General features: G+C 45.1%; 1 protein-coding gene across 2 annotated transcripts in view; it reads right to left on the bottom strand.

The window, feature by feature from the left end:
- KLHL29 (kelch like family member 29) overlaps positions 1-13,566 on the bottom strand; it is a 406,353-nt gene that overhangs the window by 17,914 nt on the left and 374,873 nt on the right. For both annotated transcript variants that reach the window (XM_040598977.1, XM_040598978.1), the window contains exon 12: positions 5,259-5,452. In XM_040598977.1, the coding sequence (XP_040454911.1) occupies positions 5,259-5,452 (194 nt within the window). The remainder of the gene's footprint in view (positions 1-5,258; positions 5,453-13,566) is intronic.

Raw genomic sequence — 13,566 nt, 5'->3', positions numbered from 1 at the left:
CACCTACAGAACTGAAGTGTGGGGCTGTAGGATATACTAATCCATTTCAGTCTGGAAAATCTTAAATTGGATTTGTCCAGGACAGCAAGCACACTTGAGATTAAAAGGCAGAATAAATGTAAAGGAAATAATAGATGAAAGGTACTCTTCTCTCCAAGTGGATAACATCATAACATCACTCTCCTTTGCTGTTGCTATAGGAAAATACACAAGTATTTCTGTTCTAGTGACAGGTCATTGCAGGAAGGGGTATGCACTTAACGACAACCCTTGAGCCGGAGGTGTACTTCACATGGGGTTGGTAATTTAACCTACTTGTGTGCTCCTCATTTAGTAACAACAGCATGCTGTCTGTGATGTGTTTTGTGGCTGTCGTATCTCTCGGTACATTCTATGGTCAAGTAGCACAGTTCTGCTTTCCATTCCATGATTGCTTAGAGATCTTATGTTGCCTTCCAGTAAAGTACTCGGTCAGAGACAGAAGTGGTGTTTCAATGAACGGCAGCAGCACTTCATATGGAAAACAGTTATTAAAGCCAAACTAGTCAAACATTTTTATCGGGAGGAAGAAATGCAGGCATGCCACCAGTCCAGATATAATTCCAGCCGAAGGGTGTCCCTGTAGGTACGGATGGCCGGTCAGGGAGTTGATGCACGTGATGAAGCAGATTGGAGAAAGGAGACTAGTTAATACAGACAAAATCTGCTTTTTATAGTAAGTGCCTCTTCTCCTCCCTGAATACTATTCAGACAAGCCCAAGAATGGCACAGTAATGGATAACATAACGTCCTGCAGCAGCTGGCAGACTGTGGTCTGATCTTTAACATAGCTTGTGAGGCCAGACTGCAGATACTGCAATTAACAGCAGGGTCTCAGATGTCAGCTCTGCTGGCACAGTGCTCTCCTTTTAGCTGATTTCTCATAACCACACAACTAGTTGCAGGGCCCTGTGGTTTCCCCAGTGACCCTTGAGCAAACCCTCCTCAGACACCCCAAAGTTGAGTGTCCTTGCTTGAAAATGCTGCATTTTGTGTATGTGTGGCAGGGATCACCCAAGCCAAAGCAGAGGGCTCCAGCAGCCATCGTGGGGTAGTTTCACATCAAATTTGTGGGCAAAATGTAGATGAACTGAAGAGAGTTGGACAAAGCACAGCCACACGGATGAAGCAGAGGTAGGAAGTGAAAGGGAGGACATCTGATAAAGGACAAACACAAAAATACTGACTTGGCTGGGTAGAGGGCAGAGTAAGTATGTGCAGGGGCAACACATCAAGGAGTAGGAAAAAACATTCTGAACGGAGGATATGGCATATACAGAGGAGAAATGGGTGAGGTAAGGAAAGTAAAATTCAAGCTTACTAGTGGGAAAAACACTTGGAACTAGTCATGGGAAGAAAAACACGTTGAAGGATGAGATGAAAGACTCATTGCTTTGAGACTTCTAGGTGAGAGCTGGTAAAACCCACACATGGGTACCGAACTACTGACCTTGGGGAGAGGGCCAAGACTTATATCTGATTTTTCTTGTAAAGTCCAAAAATAAATTCAAGGGAATGATTATGCATTTTAACCAAAATAAGCCATGGGACAGTGCAGTAAAAATGTATAGATGCTGCTAATGCTGTTTTCCAGATATTGCTTGCATTCCTTGCTCCGTGATTGTACCACTTTGGTCGGACACATGGCAGGAGTAAATGGTATGGTGAAGGAACTAGATACTTGGATTAGAAACCAGAAATACCCATAGATCTTTGAGCTGTGTTCTCACAGTTCTCACCAGATTTTAAAATTTAATAGTGGTGACGATAAATTGGTTTAATTACAAGACATAAACATTAATCAAAATCTGCACTTCAACCAGTACAGGCACTGACTGTTCAGGGTATCAAAACCCAGTATTTTAGTGTGCTGGCATGAAGGCATAAAATGAACTAAAAGGCAGTGATAAGATAATTAATCTTACTTGCAATCACTGATTTCAACATGTCTATGGCCATCTTGTTAAATAAGACAAACCTCAGGAAGCTGGGAATGTAATACATTTTTAGCAGAGCTATATAAGACAGCCTGGCAAGAAATGGAAAGGCAGGTGCTGCAAGTATGTTGCCTGGGTTCATTTACTGTTGTAGGACTTTGGCTGAAGAGCAGCAAACCTCTTTCAGCTCAAAATGCAAGAAAGGGATGTGCCAGGTGGTTTACTTGCCCTGGGAGGCTCCATTACCCCAGTAACATCAAGCTGTGGGCTACACGGCTACAGGAACACCTGCCAACTCCAAAGGTGGGGAGGACAGATGCAGGGCAAAGGATGGGGCACCTTCTCCTCTCCAAACATGGATTTGTGTAATCAACACCTACCCAAAGGCTACCACAGCACCCATGTGCAACGTGTTGGTGAGCCTAGTGTCATACCTAATGCGTGCAGGCATCTACCTCCCAGCACCTCCTGGCAGGTGGAGGCTAAAGAATAAATGGAAACTGGGAGTGAATTTGCTTATTCCTAGAAGACATCCAGGCAGAAGAGAGCAGTGGCTGAGCTGCATGGACTTGCTATCCATCCCTATTCTGTATCTCCTCTGCACAGGCAGGATGTCAGTATCCAGCCTGTTTCACTTCCATTCAGATTAGCCAAAAAATGACCCTTCCCCTTGCCATGTTGATGCCAGTGTTGCCTTGGGTCAGGTGGGCACACGATGCTATGGAAGAGATGGACCTGTTGGGTTCAAACATGTGTCATACTGCATTCAACTCACTATCATAAAATACCGCAGTCACCTGAGACAGGTACTACTGGACTAAACATCTCCAGAGACCTTGGCTACTTTCAATACCTGCATCTACTGTTGCATATCTGAGCATGCTTGAGGTGCTTTTAAAGAATCTGTTGTCCTATTTGAGGTTAAACATTGAGGTTTCACTGGTATCTGGCGTGACCTTAAACAACACAACCCACCATCAGATAGCTCAGTTGACTTAGCTCAGAGGGACACCTTAAGAATTCACAAATCAACACAAAAGGCTCTGAGGCTGTCAAACACACTCAGCAGTGATTCAACTTGGCTCCATTTTGCAAAAAGCACCCCAAGGCTCCTTCTACTCTCTCTTTGGTTTAGACTGTACCGTACTTGGTGTAGTATCCAGTTCTTGGGGAATACTTTACAAATACAAGTGATGCTATGGTTCTTGTAGAGCTGGAGAAATTAAAGTATATTTCTAACATTTCCACTGCCTCTTAGTGAAGATCGGGCATCACATCAGTTTCCCACACATTCTCCACAGGGTTGCAATTTTCCTGACTCTGCATTATTTGCAAATAAATTGATGTTATGTATCTCCTAACAAAGACACAGAGCAACTCCACATTTTATCATATATTTTATGCCTTCAGCTTAACTAATTAACTTTGCTTACACCAAGAAAACATCACTACCCTCTTTTAACTTCACCAGTGTCTTTCATGTATATTTGTTAGGAAATAATAGTACACGTCCAATACAACAGTGGGTGACGAACCCAGCCCTGGATAGGATGATTTTTTCCAAGCATGCACGGTGTTGATGCCTGCTAGACATATAACAAGCCCATGGAATGATTTCTTAGCTCCTGTAGCACTTGTACTATTTTGGTAAGGAAAAGAAATACCTTTTTGCATAATGCATTCATTTTTGCAATACACTGTGAGTACAGGAAAACCTCATACTGTCAGTCAGTGGATTATATGAACAGCAGCAGCTGTAGCCATGTGATGGAAAAACCAGGCAATAGGGTTGTTTGTACCGCTGTATTACATAATCATGACTTTTGCGGTTAACGCCCTCCCGCTGGGCACTTCATGCTGCATCACATGCGTGTCATGTTATGTTAGGCTGGACACAAACAGCAGTAAGGGACTTGGAAAGCAGCAGTGCTGTCTGCACAGGGGAGGTTACGGCCGTGGCTGTACCAGCTCCTCATGACCTGATCTACTAGGGAACCCCAAGAAAAGAATCATAGTAACTGTTAACAAGCTACCATACAAAGAGCAGCTTATCTGAGCTTTCCAAATATGCTTAGGCCTTACCTGAATGCCTTATAATTGTGCTTCTATAATTTATTGCGTGCTACTCCTATTGCTCTGCCAGGCTCAATAATGAGAAAATTATTTTTTCAAAAAAGAAGCACCTCACGTCACAGTTTCAACACGACTGAGAGGTTCAGGATGGTGAAACACTGGAACAGGTTGCCCAGAGAGGTTGGAGATGCCCCATCCTTGGAAACATTCAAGGCCAGGTGGGACAGGGCTCTGAGCAACCTGACCTAGTTGAAGATGTCCCTGCTTTTTGCAGGGGGGTTGGACTAGATGACCTTTAAAGATCCCAAACCATTCTGTGATTCTAGGATGCAAAAGCAAGCCACCCTAAAGCAGCTTCTCTGCAACGACTGTACGGCTGCTGTTTCTTTGGCCACTTGAATATCACCAGACCAAAGGCTGCCAAAGCAGGTGGCCCAGGTCGGCTGTTACCCTGCAGTAACACCTCTGTGAGGCTGAACACTAAACCTCATTTCCAAAAGAGCAGCCTAAACACTCAGGGTGCAAATCACCACAGAAAGCAAATAAGTTGCAAACTTCTGAGTGCTATTCTGATTTTGGAAGGAAGTCTGCACCTCTGACATTGCCTGGTACGTTGGAAAATCTGGCCTGTCATCTTGCTCTTTATGCAGTAAAATGTTCTGTGAGCTCAAGGGTTTCATAAACTAATAACCACAGTTTTAATAACCTACATGTCTTGGAGATTTCAGCCTCTGAAGCACGTATGCCTGTGGACAACACTAATAAATCCCAGTTAAGAATGACCGCCACTTCCCACAGGAGAGACGGTATTTTAACAAGCTCATGAGTAATAATTCATTAACTGAGCAGTGTTGTAAAGCTGCATGGAGCAACACATGATGCCAGGATGAAGTTTCACTGCACTTAGCAATTTTTTGGATCTAAAATTACTAGTTGTCCATATCTAATGACTGCTTTCCTTTCTCCTCTACTTTGAACTCATCACTTCTAGCTGATAACTAGCTGTATTAATGAGTGACAATTGCCTTCAGTAAAGATCCAGATAATTGCCTCTCTGGTACAATATACCATGCATTCCTGCCAATATGTTATAAACATATCTCCCCCCACCCCCCCAATGCATTTCCTTTCTATGAAGGTATTAAAATACCTGTAGCACAGAGATTTCTGTTGTAATAAGGGTTTACTCTGACACCACGCATCCCTTACCGATCATCGGAGACTCTATAAAACTCCATGAATTAGTCTGAGGGATGTAGGACTGCAAGACCCCCGCAGCTCGGCCGGCTTCGTTCACCCCACCGAAGACGTAGATCTTCCCACCACAAACGGTTGCAGCAGCTGAATGCACAGCCTTTGGCAGAGGAGCAATGGTCTCCCACTGGTTGGTTATTGTATCGTACCTAGGACGACAGCAGTTGGAGTGAGCTGAGATGACGCAAAACTGGGCAGGATAGACAGGCAGAGAAAGCAGGCTGGGATATAACAGAAAGGCAGCTTGACAAGCAGAAAAAAAGCAGAGGTGGAAATGCATTTTTTCACATCCTACGAATTCAGCCACTTGGTAAACAGTGTAATTAATGCTTTTCCTAAGCTTTTAAAACATTGAGAAAAGCCCAGAGAAAGCTGGTTCTATTTTCTGTAGATGCCTCTCAAATCTCATTATAGTCCAAGCTAAAGAAACTCAGGACATCTTTGTTGAGATGTCTTCCACTAATTAATTTCTTTTAATGAGTATACAATGAGATTATTCTTGCAAATCAGTGCAGTGATATCCAATAGCGACCGCAGGCAGGCAACTGTTAATATACTTCAATTGTTCAGCTTGTGGAACACATCTCACCTGCAACATAATGCAACACGATAGCTCTTTTTACTCTAGTTAACTGACCAGTGACACACATTTTGTGCTGGAATAAGTTGCTTCCATTTAATTTTCATTGTGCAAACCGAACTACTGTGCTTCGTTGCAGGATGCTGTAAACGTTAATGCTGGAATAAGATTTCACCATTGCATCCATATTTGACATGAAGCAAACAGAAAAGAGTATGCATGAAAGTGCTAAATTAGTTTTAAGGTCATCAGTATCTGATTTAATTAAGCCATTGACCATAAGGGATGTGCAGTTAATAATCCACGGATGAAGATTCATTTTAGACAATGTCACAAGTACAGACATAATTTTTTTTTAAAGATAATGTGGCAGGGATCCAAATAGCTGCCCTAAAATGAGTCTTGGAGACAGTGGCAAATAATGTGATTTTTAGGCTTCTGTATTTCCACATAATGGCACATTCAGTCAGATAGGAGTTTCCTGTGTAGTGATTATCCAGAACTGTTGACTGCAAGAACAGAAGCCCTCATCACCCACTCAGGGCTTTTGCTCTTAATATTAGTGATATGCAATGTACAAACATGAAATAAATCCTTGGCCATGAACCCATATGTAAAAAATTGATTTAGCAACAGGAGAATTCTCCCTTTGCAACATGTCCCTCCAATTCTCACTGCCTGAATCTGGGGAAAATAGAAGTGAGAAATTATATAAATGGTGGAAACAGCACAAAATATTGTGCTTAATGAAAATGCATTAATGAATTTCCACGTAATATAACTGAAAGTAATTAACACACTCATAAAACTGAAGCAAAAGCAAGAGGGAGGCAAACTTTAACTAAAAAAAAAAATAGGGAAGTCCCTTATAATAAGCACGGAGAACTGCCTTGTACAGTGCTCTATATTAGTTCCTGAGAAATTAAATTCATCTGCAAGTGATGAAAGGGGACAAATATAACAAGATTAAACAACATGGTGCTGAGAGCATTCAAGGCGACACACCTATACTGGGCTGATTCTTAACATTTTGGTGCCAAACCTGAACCTGCTGATGCATTTTGCACAAGCAACTCCTCCAGGTAAAGCACCATATGCTGCATCTTCTACATTTGCCCACAGCACGTGGGGCAGCACTCGCATCCGTCCTAGCAGATATGCAAAAATCTCACATAATATAAATATGCTGGTTTTGGTTTACACTTTTCTAACTTACCTAATGCAGTCATTTGGGACTTGGTAATTTAATTCTTGATGCCTTATTAAGAAATTGGTTATAATTGATTAGAAACTGGGAAAAGCAATACAGCTGAGAAGAACTATCTAATGTTCCTTTCTGGTTCCTTGGCTTCTAAGATATAAATTATACCTGTCACCTGATAATATATTGTCTCACAACAACCACTCTGACTTAGTACCAGGAACATCTGCAGCCAGTCGAAGTGGTCTGAGACGCGATGGTGAGCAGCCACGCTGCCTCCCCTGGTGCTGGCAGAAGTACCTAGCAGACCACAGTTCCCCAGACAGATATGTTCCTGCCAATGACATTCTGATCTACGCTTTTGGGAAGGAGCAGTTATAAGGAGAGGTTGTATCCTTCACATATGCTGGGGGCTGAGTGTGGTTGAGGACCACATCTATGGGAATACCGAAGAAAAGTTCAAACTACAAAACCAATCACCCTTTTTCTAGATGAATTTCACTATTGGGACCACAGGTCCCTCAGACCCCATTTTTCATCCACTTTCACTGTCCTTCTTTTACACTCTGTGATGTCAGAATTGATCTTTCTTTCTCCTACCCTTCTCCGTCTGCCACCAGGAAACCAAAAATAACCAGTTTCACTTCATCTGATGAAAGCCAAAGGCTGCAAATCTAGTGGGTATAGATGCAAGTGTCTTGAGCGTCATTTGGTTTAAAAGAAACCAGTGAACCATAAAGCAGGTGGAAGCAAGTCCTTGTCTGCATAACACAGGCATCCAACATGGGTTTTACATAGGCTGCTCAGTGAAGCAATCCTCAAGTCCCTAACTTACACCTGGGGCTGAAGAAGAGAAATTGGTGCCTTCAAGGCTTCCTGATACCTGTCCATCAAGTCCCTCCATCCCCTCTGGGGTTTATTGCTCTGGTTCATTCCTTCCTTGCAAAACTGCAGACCTGATTTCTGGTTCCCACCCACCAGAAAGTAAGGTTTGTTTTATTTTTTTTTTTTTTCCTGTTGGATTATAAAGCTGTCTGCTCTCTTTCACATATGGACTTGCAGAAAATAGTAAAGTCACCTCTTCACCTTCTATGGGATAAACTAAGTAGTCTAAGCTCCTTAAGTCTCTGCAAGGCAGGTTTCCATCATTTTGGTCTATCTCAAGTCAGCTCTTAATGTGTTCACACAAGGATTTGCACCAGATTAACTAAATTGGTTTAAAAATGAATAAAGTTGAATCTTTCTAACCTTCCAGGACAGGAAATAATGACACCTGCTTTACCTCTCTGCCCTAGGGCCTTTCCATCTGTCCTGTCATCTCTGGCACTGCTGTCACTCCACCGCCACTAGTGCTAGTGGGGCTCCTTGGCTGCTTGTAACACCAGCTCTGCTAAGGGGCCAGTGGGGAGGGAACTGATTTAAAGAATAATCACTTTGATCTCTTTCCATTAGTCAAGCTTTGCATTTGATTCCCCTGTTTGAAGCCATAGATGGAGACTTAATGGGAGCTGGCTGCAAGCCAAGCAAAGGTTTTTCTTCCCTCTCCTCCACTGCTCCCTCCAGTCCCGGTGTGTCCATGCTTGTCCTTGGCTAGGGGCCTACCAAGCCCATCCAATCTGCTGAACTTGAAACTTCAAGGACAACTCCTTTCACATGACTGGCTGCTGGTTTTGCAGCTCTTGCACGCTACAGACTCACACGTGGTTTTACACAGATGCCCTCGCATGCCTTCCTCTGCCCCCAGAGCAGTCCCTGCAACCCTGTGGTCCACGGCCCTGCCAAGCACCATACATCAGGCTTCCCATGCCTGCCAGATGCGTGTCCCCACCTGTCACTTTACATGCACCGAGCACCGTCATCTCACCTGACCCTTCTGCAGTCACTATCCTTTGGTTTGTGTATTACTTTTATACCTGTGATATGGCAAATGATCTGAACCCAGCAGAAAATACAACCCAGGCTTGAAAAGAGCACATACAGAAATAACCTTGCTGGTTTCCACAACTCTCCACTCCTAGGATTTCATCTGTGGGCCTGATCTTCCTCTTGCCTCACTTACTTTGTTCAATGCCTCCTTTCTTGCTCTTTCCCTACCACCTCAGTATTAACAGCTGAAACCCCTTCATTTCAAGGTGTGCCATTTGCTTCTCTGCCTTCTTGAAATTTGACCTCTTCAGTACCTGCAAACGGTATTTTTTTTCTCTTATTAACCTCTTAATTTCTCTCCTAGGTTTAACAGCTATATGAGTATCTTCATTTATTCACGTTATAAAGTCCTTACATCATGGTCAGTCACTTACAGACATGCACCCTCCAGTTTCTTACACAGTACTTAATTCTGTTTGCAGGAAAGCTGCCATTTAAAAAAACATCTGTACAGTGTCATATTGATCTGCTATTCAGATGATTCAATTCAATTGTTTAAAATCACATTAAAGGATTACTATTTTTTGCCTTTTCCTTTTTTTTCTGACTGTTCTGAGCAGCTTATGAAATTATTCTTGGACAAGGCTATGTATTTTTCTTAAGACATCATAGATTCATAGAATCATTTAGGTTGGAAAAGACCTTTGAGATCATCAAGTCCTAACCCAGAACTGCCAAGTCCTCCACTAAACCATGCCTCTCTAACGTGCCTCATCTACACATCTCTCAAAGACTACCAGGGACGGTGACTCCACCACCTCCCTGGGCAGCCTGTTCCAATGCTTGACCACATTTTTGATGAAGAAATGTTTCCTAATCTCCAATCTAAACCTCCCCTGGCACAACTTGAGGCCGTTTGCTCTTACCTATCGCTCGTTACTTGGGAGAAGACACCGACCCCCATCTGCCTATAGCCTCCTCTCAGGTAGTTGCAGAGAGTGATAAGGTCCCCCCTGAGCTTCCTTTTCTCCAGGCTGAACCCCACCCCCCTGCCCAGTTCCCTCAGCTGCTCCTCATCAGACTTGTGCTCCAGATCCTTCACCAGCCCCATCGCCTTTCCCTGGACACGCTCCAGCACCTCTACGTCACTCTTGCAGTGAGGGGCCCAAAATGGAACACAGAGTTCCAGGTGCGGCCCCACCAGTGCCCAGCACAGGGGGATGGTCACTGCCCTGGTCCTGCTGGCCACACTGTTTTGGATACAGGCCAGGATGCTGTTGGCCACACAGCTGGCTCACGTACAGCCAGCTGTCGACCAGAACCCCCAGGTCCTTTCCCGCCAGGCAGCTTTCCAGCCACTCTTGCCCAAAGCTGTAGTGTTGTGTGGGGGTGTTGCGACACACGTGTAGGGCTCAGCACTTGTTCTTGTTGAACTTCATACCATTGGCCTTGGCCTATGGGTCCAGCCTGCCCACATCCTTCTGCAGAGCCTTCCTACCCTCCAGCAGATCAGTGCTTCCCCACAACTTGGTGTCATCTGCAAACTTACTAAAGGTGCACTTGGTCCTGTCTTCCAGATCATTGATAAAGGTATTAAACAGAACTGGCCCCAATACTGAGTCCTGGGGAATGCTGCCTGTGATTGGCCACCAACTGGATGTAACTCCATTCACCACCACTCTTTGGGCTCAGCCATCCAGGCAGCTTTTTACCCAGCAAAGAGCATGCCCAACCAAGCCATGAGCAGCCAGTCTCTCTAGGACAATGCTGTGGGAAAGGGTGTCAAAGGCTTTACTAAGGTCCAGGCAGACAACACCCACAGCTTTTCCCTCATCCACTAGGCAGGTCATCTTTTCATAGAAGGAGATCAGGTTAGTCAAGCAGGACCTGCCTTTCATAAGCCCATGCTGGCTGGGACTGATCACCTGTGCTGTGATCCTGTACGTGCTGTGTGATGACGCTCAGGATCATCTGCTCCATAACCTTCCCCAGCACCAAGGTCAGGCTGACAGGCCTGTGGTTCCCTGGATCCTCCTTCCAGCCCTTATTGCCGATGGGTGTCACATTTGCTACCTTGCAGTCAATTGGGAACTCCCCGGTTAGCCAGGACCACTGATAAATAATGGAAAGTGACTTGGTGAGCACCGCTGCCATCTTCCTCAGTACCCTTGGGTAGACCCCATCCACCCCGATAGACTTGTAGCTGGTCACTAACCATTTTGCCTCAGATTATGGGGTCTTCATTCTGCTCCCCATGCCTGTCTTCCAGCCCACGGGGCTGGGTGCCCACAGAACAACTGACCTTACCTTTAAAGACTGAGGCAAAGAAGGCATTAAATACTTCAGCCTTTTCTTCAGCCTTTGTCACTATGTTTCCCCCCACATCTAATATAGGATGGAGATTCTCCTTAGCCCTTCTTTTTCTGCTAACATATTTATAGAAATTTTCTGTATTCTATAGCCATAGGCAGGTTAAGTTCTAGTTGAGCTTTAGCCCTTCTAATTTTCTCCCTGCACAACCTCACAACACCCTTGTGGTCCCCCAGAGCTGCCTGCCCCTTCTTCCAGAGGTGGAAACTCTCCTTTACCCCAAGTTCCACCCAAAGCTCTGCTCAGCCAGACCAGCCTCCTCCCCCAGCACTCACCTTTCGGTGTAGGGGAATGAAGGCAGTGGGGTGATTAGCATTGATAACATGCAGCTGTGGCCTTGCCTTGAAGGCAGTGGGTTGGTTGACATGGATGATGTGCAGCTGTAGCTTGTTCCTGCTAAGTGGTTAAATAGCCTGAGGACTGGGGCAGAGGTGGTTGGATGGATGAGGAGTAGTGTGGTCTGGCCTCTGGAGGAAGGAGACAGTAGAATCTGGCCCACTGTAAAGCCTTGCTGCAGCCTGATAGCTTGCTTGTGCTGCAACATTTTGGCACATGGGGATGGGCTGCTCCTGCACCCCCTGGGCTGCCTCCCCAGGGGCTCTGTCAGCCAGGCCCCTGAACAGGCCAGCGTCGGCCCCCTGGAAGCCCAGGGCAGCCGTTCTGCTGAGCCCCCTCCTCACTGCTCTGAGCCTCGAAACCTTTTTGATTTTGTGATGGCTGTGCCCAGGACGGCCTCCAGCCACCACATCACCCACCCGCCCGTCCCTGCTGGCAAACAGCAGGCTCAGCGGGCACCTTCCCTAGCTGGCTCCCTCACCAGCTGGGTCAGGGAGCTGCCATCTTCCACACACTCCAGGAACCTCCCAGGCTGCTTCCTCTCCGCTGTGTTGTATCTCCAGCGGATGTCCAGTAGGTTGAAGTTCCCCACGAGAACAAGAGCTGGTAACTGTGAAACTTCTCCCAGCTGCTCACAGAATATTTTGTCTGCCTCTTCATCCCAGCTGGGTGGTCTACAACTGCTCTGTTGGCCCTCCCCCTAATTCTTACCCATGAACGCTCAACCTTATTGTCACCATCATTCAGCTATAGACAAGCAAAACACTCCCAAACATACAGAGCTACCCCATTGCCTCTCCTTCCCTGCCTATCCCTCCCGAAGAGTTTATAGCCATCCATTGCAGCACTCCAGTCGTGCCAGCCATCCCACCGTGTTTCTGTGATGGCAGCTATATCACAGCTTTCCTGCTGCACAACCGTGTTCCACTCCTGTTTGCTGCCCATGCTGCGTGCATTGCTGCAGATGCACTTCAGTTGGGCTGCTGATTCTGCCACCTTTCTGGGGGGAGAAGCCCTAATTCCTATGCGACCATGTCTCTAGTAAAACAGTATTTTCTGAGCAGTTTCTGAAGTTTATAAAGTTTATTCTTTACACTGAATTTTTTAGACTGTCTTCCAAGTATACACTGCCAGACCAAAGTAATCTCCCAATTTTAGACAACCCTATTGTAAAAGTGCTGTCAGGTCAAGGGGATTCATCTTCTTCTGTCCTTCAAACAGATAATAACCACAAAGCACCTGCATTTCCACACTTTTAGTCGCATACATTGTCTTGTCAGCATACGCAGTTTTCTCGGCTCCCAAATTGCTTATGTTACAGGGCCCATCCATTATCTAAAAACCTAGTTCGCGGATCCACTTCATTTCGCTGCCTCCCAACTCAACTCATATCTCAGAAGAAGACAGAAAGTGTAATACCCTCTCGCCTAACACCTAATGACTCGCTCCCTGTCACACAGAAACTTGCCAGAGGGGTTTGATGGAGAACTGCAGCTGCGCCGTTATTTCCCTAAACACTCATTCCAAAAACATAACTCTCCCTGGGCATATACCCATGTACAGCCACAAAAATGAACATATAACTCAGCCCCTCTGGCACATGCATATTGTTTGAAGATAAGTAACGAATGACTCCTACTCGTCTGTTTGTGGTAGTCCTGTAATATTATCCATTGAGATGGAATTTTTTCTGTCTCTTTACAGACAAATAGCAGATAAAGGGTAAAAAATCTCAGCACTATGGAAGTTGATGGGAAAACACCCACTGATTTAAGTGGCACCAGAATTTCTGGTTCAGGCTGCACCCTTCAGCATCAATGACACAACTGAAATCACAGAGACTGGAGCCCAGGAGCTGATGCCATAAATCATTATGGGTCCAGTAGTCCCTGCTTGCTTTAATGCTTTCT

Source organism: Falco naumanni, chromosome 6 (genome assembly GCF_017639655.2).
Source record: "Falco naumanni isolate bFalNau1 chromosome 6, bFalNau1.pat, whole genome shotgun sequence".
NCBI classification, from domain to species: Eukaryota; Metazoa; Chordata; class Aves; order Falconiformes; family Falconidae; genus Falco; species Falco naumanni.
The sequence above is the reverse complement of the archived record's forward strand: the minus strand, read 5'-3'. Positions and strand labels throughout refer to the sequence as shown.